This window comes from Nipponia nippon, unplaced genomic scaffold (assembly GCF_047370975.1).
Source record: "Nipponia nippon isolate SJK-2023a ecotype South Korea unplaced genomic scaffold, ASM4737097v1 scaffold_17, whole genome shotgun sequence".
Lineage (NCBI taxonomy): Eukaryota > Metazoa > Chordata > Aves > Pelecaniformes > Threskiornithidae > Nipponia > Nipponia nippon.
The window spans coordinates 8,266,360-8,283,134 of NW_028262333.1; the positions used below are offsets into that span (position 1 = coordinate 8,266,360).

The window sequence follows — 16,775 nt, forward strand, 5'->3', positions numbered from 1 at the left end:
TGAGCACTACAGAGCTTTGTATATGAAGGACAGCATATTCGTGGAAGATTTTAAATGCAGTTTCTAGGCCAGAAATATTCAGATAAATTTGAACATACCTGGGTTACGTGTGGGACTCTGGTCCCCACCCACGGCACCTCCTGATCCCACGGCCACGGCTGCAATGGCAGTTCTCACCCTCCGACATTCACAGCATCTTTCTCTTAGCAGTCTGATGATTCCTTCAGGTTTTGGCATGGCGTCTGCTTAAACATGGATCATGACCACATAGTATCTTGCAAAATGAGGTTTCAATACGATCTCCATGCGTGTCCCCAGTCCCCCAGGAGAGCACGGGAGCCCTGCAGGACGGAGCACTCTCATGAGATGGTGCTTGTTGCTCCTGAGCAGGTGGTGGTGCCCATGCCCAGTTACACCCTTCGGCATCAGCCAGAGCTTTGCCTTTCCCTTTTAACCACTTCTTTTATTGAGATGCAAGGGTGCACCAACATGGCATAATCTAGACTCAAAGCTCCTTTTCCCCCTATGCTATTGATGTGTATGGGTAAATCTCCTGCTTGCTGCCCAAGCCGTGACAGCCTCCTGCCACCCTGCTCATCTCCCACAACATCTAACGTTTGTTCTGATCTTTAGCATGTGTGTGCCTTGGCCAGGTGAGATGCAGAGTGCCAAGATATGAAGTAATATTTGCTATCTGGCATGCAGTATGTGTTGCAATACCTAGTCATAATCCTGTTTGAAAGTTATAATAGTGGAGAGAGTTATTAACCTGGGCTCCCTTCCTGCCTCTTGTGGGTTTCAATCAGACGCCGGCTGTTTTTCAAACTTTTTTTTTTGCGTGTATAATTTTAGTACATACGTCAATAGAAAGCAGAAAGAAAACAGAATTTACTATGATAAAATTAAAAGGACAGAGTCCCTACCGCCCAGCTTCACCCAGTGAGGAGACAACCCCCTCCCCACCTCCCACGCTGGAGGAGCATCACCTTTCGGGCTGTGTCACTGCCGGAGCCATCATCTGCGGTGTGAATCACCTGCCCGGCAGCCAGCCCCGGTACCGGCCGGGGACCACCGGGCTCCCTCCCCTCCCTTTAAAAGCCTGGCAGCAGCAGCAGCGTGTGCCAAGCACTCGGTGCCACCACCCCTGCCATACGCCGCCGCATCTTTTGCAGCCCGGCCACCAGGAGAGGCTGAGAGATGGCCGAAGGGGAAATCACCACCTTCACCGCCCTGACCGAAAAGTTCAACCTTCCCCTGGGGAACTACAAGAAACCCAAACTCCTGTACTGCAGCAATGGGGGCCACTTCCTACGGATCCTCCCAGACGGCAAAGTGGATGGGACCAGGGACCGAAGCGACCAGCACAGTAAGCAAACCCGACGGGCCTTCTTGGCATTCCTCCTTGCTCCTATGGTTTTATCAGCCTTTATCAGCCAGGAAGGGGGGAGCTGGAAAAGAAGGGCTCTTTACCAGGCTCTCTTCTCTCCTGGTGGCAACACACCTTCCAGGAGTCAGCACACGCACCAAACACACCTGTAGCCTGTACACAGAGCCCAGGGAGGCACGGTATGTATGCTGTTTCACAGCTGCAGAAGTATTAAATCTGAAACCGGTTTCCAAAATAATCGCAGGCAGACCATACAGGACGAAAGCGCTAATTGCAGCACGGCTGGCTTACTCAGCAAGCTGGCAGCTGGAAAAAAAGCTTTAGGAGCAGCCTCACATCCTACATGCGCGCAGCCACCACATATAATTCTATGGTATCTTTGCATTTACTCTGGGTTAGAAGATTCAGCACAACAGTGGGCTGTGCAAATGCAACCTTTCCCAGCAGCGCACTGCAGCTGTGCCTCTTCGCACATCAAGTCGTGAGCCGGAGCGGGAGGTCGGGCCCAGATTCCTCTGCGTGCAGAACGGATTTTATCTGTGTGTTCTGCACACAGTGTCCCCTTGCCCTTGGGGAACTTCCCTCTCCCCTTATGCAACAAATTAAATTCCTGCAAGATGCAAAAGCCCAGCAGAGGCAAGAATCAGGTGAGAGAGAGTTATTTTGTGACTTATGGCTTCAGAAATGCACTCACGTTACTATTCCTTTTTTTTTCTGAAAGCAAGTATGGCTTATTCTATGCTGAAGCAGTTTCAAGACATTTTACATGCATCTGTGTGTCACAAAGATTTAACAGGCCATCTGTGGCCAGAGCCTCCTCTTGCCTGTCCCCATTCCCTGCAGTCAGTGATGCCGGCGGCCCCAGCCCATGGGACATTGGGGACCTGCTGCTGGGATGAACTGCCCACACAGATACCAACACTTGTCTTACCATTTGCACATCCCACTGCCTTTCTAGGAGCACATTCCTTCTTCATAATTGGCATCAAAGCTCATCCTAGGAAGCTGGCAGGACTTGCTTGCCAAAAAGTGCCATTTTTGTAAATGCTACTATTACAAAGTCAGCAGACTATCTGGCATAGGGCAAACCATAATATAAAAAATCAATAATACTATCCTGTACATCAAGGAAAGGTGCACATTTGTCCTTTTCAGTAGTTGTCCATGTCACTGAAGGCATCAAGAGCTCTTTCTGTGCCAGCAGCTCACACGACCAAGCCAAGCTGCAGTGCTGAGGCTCTCTTGCTTTGATCAAGCCACACAAAGTTGTTAGATGAGAGCTGAATACCTGGCCCCAACACCAAGAAGCCCCTTTTCTTTGGCAGCTCTCCCTGCTGAGCCCGGCCAGGCCGTCAGCAGTGACCAGTGGGGCTGCGCAGAGCAAACCCCCGGACAAACCACTCAGACAAAAGAGAAAAAACGGCTGTGTAAGGACAAAGACGGAAAATCCAAGGAATAGGTTGGGAAGTTTTAAGCTTTTAGAGCTCTTGCAATTCCAAAACGCTTGCAAGGATTTTTTAAACTGATGCTCGAGGAGAGCTGGACCGGCAGTGCAGCAAAGCTCCCTGCAGGACTCTGCAGGCCGCGGGGCCGGGCTCTTCCTCACCGCCGTGTGCCGGAGCTCTCAGTTCTCGGCAGAAACCTCTGGGTACACCGTATCCTGAAGATTTACTGGAATATAACTGGGACCTGCCAGGCTCCTATCTGGTTAGAAAGAAGGGCTGGGAGGAGCCAAGTCTGCCTTACAAATTCTAAGAAAAGCACTTTTATTTTCTTTAAACCACAAGCATACATGTGGCTTTCTCCCCAAACTTAACCTTTCTTCTTGTTATTGTTGCTTTAATGAAGGGCAGTTTATAGCGGAGTTTTAATTCTAAACGCCATTTCCCACCACTCGCACAGCACACGGCAGCGCTGGGGGACGGGTGAGGATGTGCTCACCAGGGCTGGATAAACACAGTGCAGGGCAGGCAGCCTCCAGCCTGGAATAAACCAGGCACGTAACCCTTCTCAAACCCCTGCAAGAGGCAGAGGAGGACACTGACCCGAAGGATCTGCAAAAGATGGGACCAGGCTCACAGGACCCACAAGCCACTAGCTGGAGAGACCGCACGAGCTCAACGGGCGTCTCTGCCATGTTTTGCCAGTGCTGAGATTTTGCTCGAGTCAGAAGGGGGATGCAGAGACACCCATGTGCCTTGGGGAGCTCAGCATGGGTTTGCAGAGCCAGCAACAAGGTGACACCTCATAGCACCTGCATCCCAGCCTCAAACCCACCGGCTCACGGCACGGATGCTGCCGCACAGCCCAGCCTTTTTTCCCCCGGCAAAGTGAGCCCATCACCTTGGAGTGAGTGTTTTCCCTCCGGCCACCAGTGCCCACAGCCGCATGATGCACACAGGCAGCAAGTGCAGGCAGCAAGCACGGGCAGCACTCCTGCACATGGCACCCGCTGTGCCCCAGCACGCTCGCACCTCGCCGGCTGCTGGCCTGGGGCCGTGTGTTTGGAAACCTCTGCCAGAAAGGAACCTCCTGTAAATGATCTCGTAAACTTGGATATCCGAACGTACAAATATTTACAGAGGAAACTCCTGGAAGGGCTGTGTGCCAGCAGAGCAGCCCTGCCGGCGAGGTACCCTGCTTCTGAGCACTGACGGCTGCCCACGGTCCTGCTCCTGCACCTGGCAAACACCAGAGCTGCTCAGCACCACTCCCCAGCACACAAGGGGAGCAGCCAGGACCTTGACCTCCACCATGGGATACTACTTACACAGCTGGGACAAACACCAGCCAGCACAGAGCAAGTCAGATCCATATGGGAAACTTGGGGGTGACAGTGGGGAGAGAGGTCCCCGGATAGGGATGAGGCATGGGAACGCCTGTGGCTCATCCGAGGGGCCAGTGTGCACAGCTGCATTAGAGCCTGCATCGGTGCTTTGCAAATAACTGCCCGCTCCCGTGTGTGTTTTGGTCCAGATAAATGTCAAGAATTCTTATTTTTATTTTAAATCGCCTTGCCAAGTGCTAGCCCCAGAATCGGGGAAGATCTCTAAGGAGAACAGAAGTCACTCACTCCAAGCCCTTGTTGTCCAGCCCTACGTAATGATACCCTCACCATGTTCTTTGCTGCGTGTGTGGGCATCTCGAGCTTGCGCTGTGACGTGAAAAGAAAACTTATCAGGACCCTCAAGGATGAAGCCCATGCTCATTTCCACAAACAGCCTTATTTTATCTGTTTCATCCCATTACTTCATGGAAGAAAATATCTGTACAGACCTGTAAAAAAACTGCAAGAATTTGTGCATGAGCTCCGTCCTCTGGACCTGCTGCTCTCCCTCCCTCTGTGGCCCGAGACCCTAACATCCCCATCAGCAGCTGGAGGGTCGCCCCGCTCCCCTCTCGAAGGCAGTTTTTAGGACAGTATCATCATTTTTATTTCATTTCCCTCTTTCCCCAGCTGGACTTCTCCTTGGCCACGTCCTGGGGCCGCAGCACCGCAGTGACTGCAAGCTGGGCTGGGGGCCCTCTCGCTGCAGGGTTTGCTGGCTGCCAGCTCCCAGCTGCAACCAAGCAAGCACCAGGACCGCACATTACTGCAAATCTGCACCCAGGCCATTTACTAATTAAGCACCATTTACTGAGCAGGAAACACCAAAAATTAAGAACGTGAACTGTTACAGCAAAGATTTCACTGGGACGAGGGCTTCTGCCATGCCAAGAAGTAACATTACCTTTTACCTCATCCAAAAGAGGATAAAATAAAAGAAATTAAAAAAGAAGGAAGGAGCTGGAGCTGAGACATCTGTTCATACTTCATTCAAACCAACCTAAATATTTCTGTAACAAATCTCTACAGTATAATCTCAGGAAAAAAAGCTGACTAGGAGATGGGAGTGATCATTTGGGAGAGTTGGATTTTGCAAGTCAACTCTGGATATAACCGCAGCCCTCCGTGCAGGCCAGCGGGGCCACTCATTGTTCAGACTTCAGTTTTCCTGCTGACCCATGAGAGCAGTACGGGGTCCTCTCTGAGCACGCAGTGCTAGAGAGCTGTCCACCCAAAGCTTCTCTCCAAAGAAATGGCCTCTTCCCTTGCCTCTTCCTGATAAATACATTGTTAAACAAGAACTTGAGCCAAGTTTTAATCATTTTCCGAGAATCCTGTAATGAGCAAAGTAAGAAAAAAAAGAACCCACGGAGCAAAAAAAAGTAACCGGACAAATAGAAAGGTTAAATCTGCTGTGTTAGGTACAGGATACTGAGCAGGGAAGGGAGGTGGCCCAGACATCCCAGCCTGCAGCTGAGCCGCTCCCCTCCTGCAGTCCAAGACCAAGAATGAGCTTTTTTTGCCCCAGAGTTTCTAGCTGAAGTCCAGCATCAGTGACGGGGATGGAAAGCCAGTGCCCAGTGGGCTGCACGAAGCGACACAGCATCACCACGAACCCATTGCCCCCACCCAGCCTGTGCGCTGGCAGGCTCAGTATCAAATTCAAGTTAGCACTGCAAACTAGGACAATCTAAGGTGTGGCTCATAGCTACCTATGGGAGGTATTTTTTAGGATGAAGATCAGCCCTTTCTATTTCTCCATTATCCGCCTACGGCACGCCAGATAACGCCAGCCGCGGCACACTGCCGGATGGGATGCTTTGGATCAGGGTTTTGCAACGCAGGCATCTGAAGTCTGCCCGTCCCTGGTTTAGCTCTTGAAATACTTCTTCATATGTCACTCCTTATGTGTCTTGTCAAAACCACATGAGAAATTTGTAAATTAGAGCCAGAATTAAAACCCCAATCTCCTGTGTCCCATTCCAACGTCTTAACCAAAAGGCTGCCCTTCCTTTGATGTAAAATAAGGAAAAAATTGGTCTTTGGTTCCTAAAGCATGGCTGTGGGGTTTCTTTGAAGGAGAGGGTACAAGGAGACACTTTTATTACACGCTGTACTGTTTCCTATAAACTCTTTATAAGCCAGGCTTCAGAACAAAAATACCCCGCTAACTTTCCTAGCAGTTTGGACATTATCTCTGACAATCTTTTTTTTCTTTTTCTGTTTTCCTTATACTTTTCTTGTTGTTGTTGTTTTATTTTTACTTTCAGTTCAACTCCAACTAAGCGCGGAAAGTGTGGGAGAGGTGTATATAAAGAGCACCAAGTCTGGGCAGTACCTGGCGATGGACACCAACGGGCTGCTGTATGGCTCGGTAAGTAGGAGGTTTATGTGGGACCAGACATGGAGAGGGTTTGAGGTTTGCAGAAATCTCATAGCTCTGAGTAATGCAAACCGCAAGCAACAATTAGCCTCTGTTTGTTATTTTGGTAGCTGGACGGCCACTCTCCATCCGGCTTTATTTTGGGGGGAAATAAATGAATAATCAAATCACGCCATTTACCACCCTGCCTCAAACATTTGACAAATATCATATTCCATATCTGGAGCAGCAGCTGCCTTGCATCCCCTTGGCAGCTGGCAGCTCGGCGAGCGGGGCCGTGGGGGGACCGCAGCAGTGCAGGGCAGGTGCACCTACAGCCCAGCTCTTCCCGCCCCGGCAGCACCTTGCCCACACCTCTGCCTGCCTCCTGCCACCTCTCCACGGCTTTGCGAGCTGGTTCAGGGCTGCTAGCAGGGCTGGAAGCAGCCCCAGGCAATGGCCCACAGCCACTGAGCAAAGACCCCCCCACATTTTTCCTCTGTATCCTAGTCGCACCAAGCCCTGTGCTGGAGGCAGCGACAACATCCATGGCATCCCGGTGCAAGTGGGATCATGCAAGGCAGGAACTTACTCCACTGTAGGGCACGGAGCCACTGAAAATAATCTGGTCTTTGAGACTAGTCCCATTTATAGTAAAGCATGCGACACGTGATCCTGGTCACAGGCCGCTTAGCCTCACCAAAGAGCTGTTTTGTTCCCCGTGCTCATGACCTGAACCCACAGCTGCCACCGCACAGGTTAGTGCCAGAGCAGGAGGCAGTGCCAGGACCGGCTTACAGAGTGCAGGGCTGGGCTCAGTTACTGCCAAATAAAATGCCCAGGTCACGGACAAGTTACTGTAGGTGTAGCCCAGGCAACTAAATCAAGGCTACTTACCTCCATGCTTTAAATATGAACTTTACTGGGGCACAGAGATCTCAGAGGCAGGTTTGAACAGCATCTGAGCCAGGATTGCCACGTTAGGAACACACATCCTCCTCCCTACGGCATCACCCCATCTCACTGCCATTACCCGGGGCTCTCTTTCAGCAGTTACTGGGTGAGGAGTGCCTGTTCCTTGAAAGGATTGAAGAAAACCATTACAACACGTACATCTCCAAAAAGCACGCGGATAAGAACTGGTTTGTTGGTCTGAAGAAGAATGGGAACAGCAAGCTGGGGCCGCGGACTCACTATGGCCAGAAGGCGATCCTCTTCCTCCCGCTGCCCGTCTCGGCCGACTAAGCCCTGTCCCGGGAGCTCAGAGACGACCTGGACCCCAAAACCCAACCATCACCTCTTCCTTTTCCCTCTCTCTCTTTTTGGCTAGTATAACAGAGCCAAACATTACAGCTCCAAGCTTTAGGTAAAGGCTTTACCAAAAATAGACAAAGCAGAGCTCCTCTGCTCTGCATGAAGCTTTGCAGAGATGAGGGGAAAAGCCCTGACACCCCCGCAAGGTCCACCAGCACCCTCGCCTGCCCCTGCCCTCTGTCGGCAACGCAGGGGCAGCTCGTGCTGTGACCACACTGCAGCTCCCGGGGACACACACAAACCTGCCCCAGGCAGGCACCCAGAAACGTGGCCAAGGGCACCCCAAGGACACCCCCGATACTAGGGGAACACACGCTTTTACTGTCCCCAGTCATTCTAAGGCAAAACCTCCCTGGATATGCTGTATTAACATATTTATCTATCTAAGTATGTAGCTTCTAATATGCCCTTCAAGCAATTCAGATTGCACCATCATGTTATCGAGTGCCAGCCTGGTTAAATGCCTGCAGATATCCTCAGCATATTAAGCTAAACTAGCATCAGCCAAAAGCTCCAAGCCCTAGACATCTAAGCCTCCCTTACAACATGAATATTGCTGTATTTCATGCTAGTACCTCCCATATGTTATTTTATTAAGTAAACCTGCCTCTTCTACAATCTGCTTATAAGTAATTCTAGGTACCAAAGCCCCTTGACGTTGCCCCAGTGCGGATGGGGCAGAGTGGGAGCGACTGAAGTCTGATGTTGCGGGTGTGATGGTGCAGCAGGAACGGGCTGCACGATGGTGGCAGTGCATCGCACCCTGTTCCCAGGGGGCTTCTTCCCACACCTCAGGCATCTGGCTAAATGGGGCTCTAAAAATGGCACTGGGGCCCCTTGGTGATGCCCAAACCCTCCATGAGCTGGGTTTCTCCTCTCCCGGCATGAGGCAGATCTCCTGAGCAGTTCAGGAGCCACTCCTGCCAGGCGAGAGCATCATGGGAGCACCACGCTGCCACGATCTACCCCGGCTCGTCTTCCCCCGTCCACCTCAGGCACTTGCAGACAGCTACGGTGACCAGGCACGAGCCGCACGGGGGGACAGGTCAGCCCAGGCACCACTGGGGCAAAGCCTTGCTGAGTCAGCACTCCTCTAACCGCTTCTCCCTGAGTAGCAAGTGCATTTTACCTTACAGCAAGTTTCCTCATGTGTTGACTAGCCCAAAGCCTTGAACTAATCCTTTCTGGTGACATTGCATTTAAAAGTAAATTGGGAATCGGTTTAACTCCATTGCACCCGTGTGACTTGTCACGATCCGGCTGTGGCTGCGGGTGAGGTGTACGCGGAGAGGTGGCCGGGGTGCCACGGTCAATGGGACGGATTCAGCAGCCAAGGAAGCAAAAGCACGGGAGTCCTTCATTTGTGCAAGGCTGGAGCTGCGGCAGTGCCACGCAGCCTGGCCCCCAGCATCGCGGCGGGGGGAGCGCTGCTGAAACTCACCTTCGGCTCAGTCCTCCTGACGGTCTCAGACTGAGGTTTTCAGCTGTAAATAATAATATGCTGGTACAGTGGCAGAACAATAAAGTTTGATAGGAAAAATTGCAGCAGGCTATATTTGGTCTTAAATTAAGAGGCACTTGAGTAAAAAAGCCTAAAGCTCTTGGGGTGGAGGGGGGGGGGGGGGGTGAAAATGGAGCTGCTTCACCACAAAGATGAGCTTTGTGATGAGACACAAAGGCCAATCACTCCGGTGGCAGCACCTGAGCAGGGACACCCGAGCAGGGACAGCCGATCAGGAACAACCGCAGAGGGAGCTGGGGGACCCTGTGCTGCGGTGGGCGATGCAGCCTGGTCGGATGCTGCAGATGCTGCTCCCACTGCAGAGACGGATGGCCACAGCCTGTGCACTCTATTGTTTCTACAATAATAATCCCAATTTTGCAATTCTAGTGAATGGGAAAAAAATCCAGGGAAAGCAGGACTTGCTGCAGTTCACACAGCTGAGGGATGAGGTGAACTTCATCTTCTCCTTTACCCTGGGCCACAAGCTGGGCTGGGGACAGGCACAGAGCCATTGAGCCTCATGATTGCTAAATGCTTTTCCTAATGCTTCCCCTCCCATGGTCCCACCCGTTGGGCCTGACTTTCCTTATTCAGCAGTAAAGGGGGAAAAAAAAAGGCATTTAAGTACATAGTGTAACTTAAGGTAGTTAAACATTACATTGTTGAAATAGTGGTATCAGTGGTGAAAAGCACTCCTGTTTGGTCTGGAAAAGATGGGTAATCTAATTCATTTTACCTTCATTTTTTGTATAATAGACCCTTGGAAACTGCAGAAGTATGTATTTGGCAGGAGCATTACAGCAGCTCAGCTGCTCTCCCCAGCTTTGCAAAGTGAGAATTTTCCCGCCGAGGTGCGTTACGCAGCGTACGTTAGAGCTGCGCAACGGTGTTCGTGCTTCTGTACCAAACTTTCTGAAGAGAGAGCACAAACAGCTTTCCTGTTCACACATCGCGGGGCCGAGCTGGGGCTGTGCACAGCCTCCTCCTCCTCGTGTGCTTGCACGCAGCACCTTCTGGGAACACGGAGACAAGGCCTGCAGTGTCCGCTAATGAGATATTGTGATCTATTTTTCCTGCCACTCAGGTACCGGAGCCCTTCCCCGGCTGGTGGCACCTTGCTGCTGCGGCTGCTGTGTTCACAGACACGCTTTGTTCCTAAGCAAACACCGCCAGGGATGGTCATCTGCCCCGCAACCAGCAGCACAGGTTTATCAGTCATCTCATCCTGATTTGCAAAATAATAATGATGAACGAGCTGGCAGCCCCCGCCGGCAGACACGCTGAGCTCTTGGGGGGGAAACCTGCATTACGCTGGAGAGCTGGGGGGACCTGCCTGGCCCTGCGTGACGGAGGGGCAGCCACAGCCCAGCCTCCTGCCAGCCGGTGTGTGCCCGAAGTCTGTGTTTCTGCCCCAGCCCCAGCCTTTGCTCTGGAGAGCAGAAGGAGTTCATCCTCACTGCATCCATGGGCTCAGGTTCATCCCACCTGGGCTCTCCTTGTTCACTTTTTTCCATTCCTGCCATTGGGGACAGGAACAAACCTGTCAAACCCCAGATAAGCCATCTCTACGCAGGAGGAAGAAAAGGCACTATGCCTTGCATATTTCTGCAGCAGTAATTAGCCACTAATTACTGCACTTTAGAATTGCTCTGCTAATTACTGTACTCCTGAACTTTTGTACTTGCTGGCTCTGAAATCTTTTTCCCAGGGCTGATAACATCACGTTAATCGTCCTCCCAGGCAAACAGGGAGATGGCGTGGGAAGGCGGAGCCGTGCGGCAGCACTGCAGCTGCAGAGCCCAGCGGTGCGGGGACCATCGCCCACCCATGGGCACCAGCCCTGCCAGCCCCCAGCACCCTCCTTGCACCTACCCATCGCCATGACCCGTCAGTGCTGCTCCTCATCGGGGGAACTGCACGGAGATCAAGTTGAAAGGCAATTTCTGCTCCTCCTGGAGAACTGTGGGATGACAGCTGCTTCTCTTGTCCTTTACATAGCAAAGTTTCCATACAGCTGCCCGTGGGGAGGTCAGATGCATCGTCTTGCAGGTATTTACTATCTGCACATTGAACGCTTGAAGGACTGCAAATATCGATGTCCAGTTTTCACTTATAATCCCCAACAGCCAGAAAGGCACATTTTTACTGTATATACCAACTAAAACATTTTAATTAAAAGAAAGTAATGCTTGCAAAAAATCTACTCTGCACAGGCACCTTCCCTCCCCGCCCCGAAAAAATTAAGCACAGCAGTAGGATAACTTTGGGTTTTCAATATCATCGTATGACAGGTAAACTAGCTGTTATCCCTAAACTGGCAAACACCTGTGACTGTTTTGCAATGTTACCTTATTTTACACATCTAAGCACATGTAATATAACTCATACCAAGCGCACACGATCCCACTATTAAAAGGTGAGCAAGTAATGATTCATCAGCTCTGCTGCCACCACAAACCATGCTTTTAGTTACCTGAGCAGTAAAACATGCTCTCTCAGCTCTCGGTGAAGGCAGTTCAGGCTAACGGCAGGTGAGGAGCAGGCGCACGGCTCCCTGCAACCCTTCAGCTGCCAAGGGCTACCCCACGGGGGTATCATCATCATCCTCACATGTGCCCACATCCGACACCTGCAGCACTGGTTTTCAGGGCAGGGACACAGGCTGAACCCCTCCGTCTCTACCTTCTGTGCTGCTATGAACTTGTAATTGCTTACCTGCAGTGAATAGAAGTTGAGAAATTTGACGTTTAAATCAGTACCTGGCAGTGTCCAGTAAGGATGGAATATCTGCCCAAATCCTGGATTTAGGCCAACAAGCTGCAGGAGAAGGGACAAGAGAAGGACCCAGCCACTGCCAATGTCCCTCTGGTGGGTCCAGCACCTGGGAAAGGCTACAGACAATGTTCCGATGGCAAACACAAAGCTGGGCATGACAGAGTGATGCGGGTAGCCAACGGCATCAACACCTTAGCTAAACATTGTGGTTGCTATCCCTGTGAAAGACTGGGTTGTCACTCAACTCAAAAAATGAACGAGTGCATGACCAGGAGATCCAGGTTTCTAATTAAAATGGAAAGTTGGAAAGCATAATGCCAGATTTAGCCGCGCTGTCTTCCAACACCTCATTAACCACAGGGCATTCCTCTCGTTAGACTTCTGCCACTCAGAAATTACCACCACAGGTACACCCTTGACACCCAACTGGGGGAAAAATGTCAACACTTTGTCTGAAAAATAATCCCTACGGAAGCCACAGTAATTGCTTCAGACAGATGAACAAGCAAGGATGACATTACCCAGAGAAACCATGCTTGCTTTGGAGAGTTTTGTCCTTAGGGTGAGAGGTGAGGGGGGAAAAAAAAAGATTTGTAAGATTTAATAAAATTATTACACTTGAAGATCTTTTCCAGTAAGCATAGTGAGCGCAAGTGTGCTGCGAGAGGATTTCTGGAGTGTGTCGGAAGGAAGGAAAAGCAAGTGCTGCTGCATGAGAGGGTGAGCTAGGGAGGCACGGCTGCGTGCAGAAAGGATGGCGGTGTTCGGATGCTCGGTTAAATTTACAGCATTCAAATCCAGCAGCAGCCAAGGGCACGGGATGGGCTAGATTTCAGCCTTTTTCAGTTATGGCCTAGTGCTGTCTCCTGGCAGATCTTGCAAGCTTCCACATCCTAAGGAAATGGAAGGCAGAGGCGGTGCAGGGCAGGTAGGGTCCTATGTGATCCCACAACCCCTTCTCCCAGTGCTGAGGTCTGTGGCATCCGCACACACAACTTCACCGGGGCTCTGCAAAGCCATATTTTTGCCTCTACGCCTGTCAAACTTCTTGGGCTGAGGGCATCCCTAATCAGCTCTTTTTTTCCCCAACTGCCCAATCCAGAAGTGCTCATACACGGGAAGGGCCATCTAAAAATTTGGAGAGATCTTAACAGACCACAACCTCAACAACATGCCATCAGCCAGGCAGAGCCCCAGGCTGCAGAGCACCCTGAATCTTGTTCGCTCCCTCCTTCTGTTTGGCTCAGGAGTCCTCTGCAGAGATTTAAAACCCGACCGCTGGTTCCTGTTAACTGTTTATCCTGCACCAGGAAGAAGGGCATGAAAAGTCACACAAACTATTGCACTAGGAGAGCTGAAGCTATTTTTTTAAAATATCACACTTTACATTAAATAAACAACTCTCTGACATGCTGCCATGCGTTCGGAAAGAATGTAAATCTGGGTCTAATGACTCCCATATGTTCTCCATGTATGACATGAAAATGCCCAAGAAAGGTAAAAGCTGGGTAGGGCTGGGCGGCACAGCCAGGTTTGGCTGCGAGGTACGCTAGAGGGTGGTAACACCTCTGCTTCACAGGACAGACGGACACAGTGGTCCTTCTGTCTGTCCCGAGCTCCCTTTAAATGCAAGGCAGACATCCTGCCCACCGCTCCCTGTGCCTTTGGGGAGATTATTGCCATAGGCGCCAGACCTTTTTGACAGCCGCTGTGTTCATGGCACTTGCTGAGCTCATTGCAGCACGGGGCCGCTGCAGTGCGGGACCCCGGGGACCGAGGGTCCACAGAAAGACCGTGCGAGCTCCCAGCCTGCAGCACGAAATGCAGCACAGCCCCTGGAAACAGCTACGGCACCAGGCAGCAGGTTTAGAAAAGAGCAGGATCAGCCCAACACACCCGTTATCAAGGACCATTCAGCATCTTCAGCCGAGGAAGCGTCGCGAAGGCAAGCGGCAGGGCCGCTTCTGTTTTGTCTTTAGTTTTAGAGCGGGACCCGGCAGGAGCGGGCAGGGATGCGCTCCTGGGCGGGGGGCGCACCAAAAAATAGAGCAAATGGAAAAGCAATGAACATCCAAATCGCTCAGTGCCAGGCGCACAGGAATTACACATTTCCCTCTGCGAAACAAGCCACCTTCAGTGTCCCCATGTCGTGGGATGCCCAGGAGATGGCGACGAGGAGGCGGCGCTGCGGCGGGGACAGCGGGGCCGGGGCAGCCCGGGGCACCCACCCCGCGCTGCCGCTGCCAGCGGGCAGGCACTGGCGGGCCAACATCTGGATCGGCATCTGGCTGACAAATGGAGCTAGAGGGAGTTTAAAGGGGCCTGGGAAGTGGTCGGTCCCCCCCCCCCGCTGCCTCTCTGCCCCGCTTCCCCCTGGGTGAGGCCAGCCCGGGGTGCCGGGTGCTGCTCCTACCCCGGGCAGCCCCTGCTGCTGCCCCCTCCATGGGACCAGGGCTGGCAAGGGACGCCCCTGGGGAGCAGGGTGGGTAGAGAGGGGTTATGCTCCTGGCAAGCCTGGAGGGAGGGTTTGGTCACAGGCAGAACACTCATCCCACAAAGTGGCTTCGCCTTCCTCTTCCTCTAACCCAGAGGGCTGCTTTGCCCATGAGACAGCGCTCAGGCCCAGCCTGAAAAGCCAAAACAACTGAAGCAAGGAAGCTTGAAATAGTCTATTATTAAGCTCTGGGAACTGATGGGAATCCAAGCAAAAGGAAAGCTTGGGTTTCTGCTGCTTTCCTGTGGTTGGCATTTTGGAAAGGCTGCCGGAGGACACACACATCTTGGGGCTGGCGGGGCTGTGGGAGCGTGGGAAGGTGCGGTGGTGTGCGGCCAGGGCTGCAGGGCACCATGATGCCATGGAGCATCATCCCCTCAGAGGCTCCGGCAAGGACTGAGGGAGCCCCCACAGTCACAGCCTGAGCCTGGCCCTTGGCGATGCTCGTCCCTGCCGCTCTCTCCCTGGCACTGGGGTGCAGCAGCCCTGCCCGTGCCCCCACCCTCCACACACCCCATCCCCAGCACCCCCCCGCTGCACCCCAGACCTCCATCCTTGGCTTTCCCTGAGCGCAGGGTTGTGCCAAACCATTTCATGATGTACTAACTGAAATAAGCTCTTGGGACAGCACATCTATTCCCACGTGTGCCATGACTCCTTGTTTAGAGCCAGTATCTGCAGCACTCCCAAGCTATGAAGGGAGTTGGGTAAACCTCTGGTCAGGGTACTGGGACAGTGTAAATCAGTTAATTAAAGAGGAGCAATTTCCATGGCAAAGGTTGTGTTAGGAAGAATGGGGGAATTTGCCAGAGCGAGGTCTGGCAAACCTCTACCTCGAAGCATCGCCACAGTTTGTGTAGGCTGGGCTGTTTCTAAGCATGTGCAGCAATTTGTTCTGGCTAGTGAGAGCAGCTTGTGGCAATTGCTAATCCCAGCTCTTGGGTCAAGCCCCTCAAGAGGAGGGAGAGGTCCCTGCTCACAGCCCTCACTCCTTCCAAGACACTGAGCATCAGGAAGCTGCAGCTTAAAGCTCGGTGTAATCCCCACACAAAGAGGTGGTCACTGGTAATGGGTTTACCTGCTTAATTCTCCCCGGTCATTCCTGGCTCTCAGGGTTTTCCCTTCCCCACTAACTCGGTGCTGCAGGAAACTCTGCTTCCCACATTAAGCAGATTGTCTGCAACAGTCCAGGCAAATGCATTTATCACGCCGAATTCCCGAGCCGTTACACCGTGCATTTCCGGGATATGAATCCTCTGTCGCTCACATCCTCCCCTGCCCCGTTTCCGGAGCTGGGCCGCCATGCATTTATCACCCGCGGCACAGAGCATCTTCACTCCCCCCGAGCCCCCGAGGCTCTTCCCCTGGGACCATCTGCTGTCCCCACCAAAGGCACAGAGGAACGCTGGTGCACGCGGTGACCACCTGAACACCTCCCACCCCTGCTGCCAGGGCTCGCCTCTGCCCCGCGCAGCCCCACGGCAGCGGGTCCTGGCTGGTGGGGACGCCTGGGACAAGCTCGAACCACTCTCCACCACCCCTAATCTACTGTTTCTCTGCAGAAATTATCCCAACATGGATTTCCTCCTTTTGCAGGACAGGAGCTGGGAAGGAGGGTGGATGGGCACCCGCGCCCACATGTACTAAATGAGCCGACCTCTGCAACGTGCCTCAAAAGGGGTTTCTAGACTGAAATTAGCAGATGCTGGACTAATTCTGGAAGGATAGGCTCTGTTACAGCACTGCTGGGCAGGACGCTGCTCCAGGCTGTGCCTGTGCAGGGCTCCTAGGGAAGCAGAGCTCACACCACTGCATTTGCTATTTCAGATGCACCCGTGGCATCTGGGGAGCCCTGGCAGTGGGCTTCTCCTCCAGGCTGCCCTTCGTAAACCATTTGAATCGCATTTATCCTGCAGCTGATGTTCTTCCTTTTTTCTTCTGAGATGCTCACAATTTCTGTGGATCCATCTGGATGTTATTAGAAAAATGCCTTGGGTCCACTGAGGCTGCTGGCAGCAGGCCCCTTCCTTGCTTCCCCTGTCCTGGACCCCTGAGGCTGAGGAGCCGACTCACAGGAGGAGCCGCAACGCCAGCATACAAAGAGCAGCAGGC

General features: G+C 52.4%; 1 protein-coding gene across 3 annotated transcripts in view; it reads left to right on the forward strand.

Annotated features, from left to right (window-relative positions):
• The window catches only part of FGF1 (fibroblast growth factor 1), a 31,654-nt gene extending 22,221 nt beyond the window's left edge, over positions 1-9,433 (forward strand). For 2 of the 3 annotated variants that reach the window (XM_087754088.1, XM_087754089.1), the window contains exons 2-4: positions 1,173-1,366; positions 6,485-6,588; positions 7,627-9,433. In XM_087754088.1, coding sequence (XP_087610214.1) covers positions 1,198-1,366; positions 6,485-6,588; positions 7,627-7,821 — 468 coding nt within the window. In that variant the 5' untranslated portion in view covers positions 1,173-1,197 and the 3' untranslated portion in view covers positions 7,822-9,433. The remainder of the gene's footprint in view (positions 1-1,172; positions 1,367-6,484; positions 6,589-7,626) is intronic. The other variant, XM_009464358.2, reaches the window with a different exon arrangement.
• Positions 9,434-16,775: the final 7,342 nt, after the last annotated feature.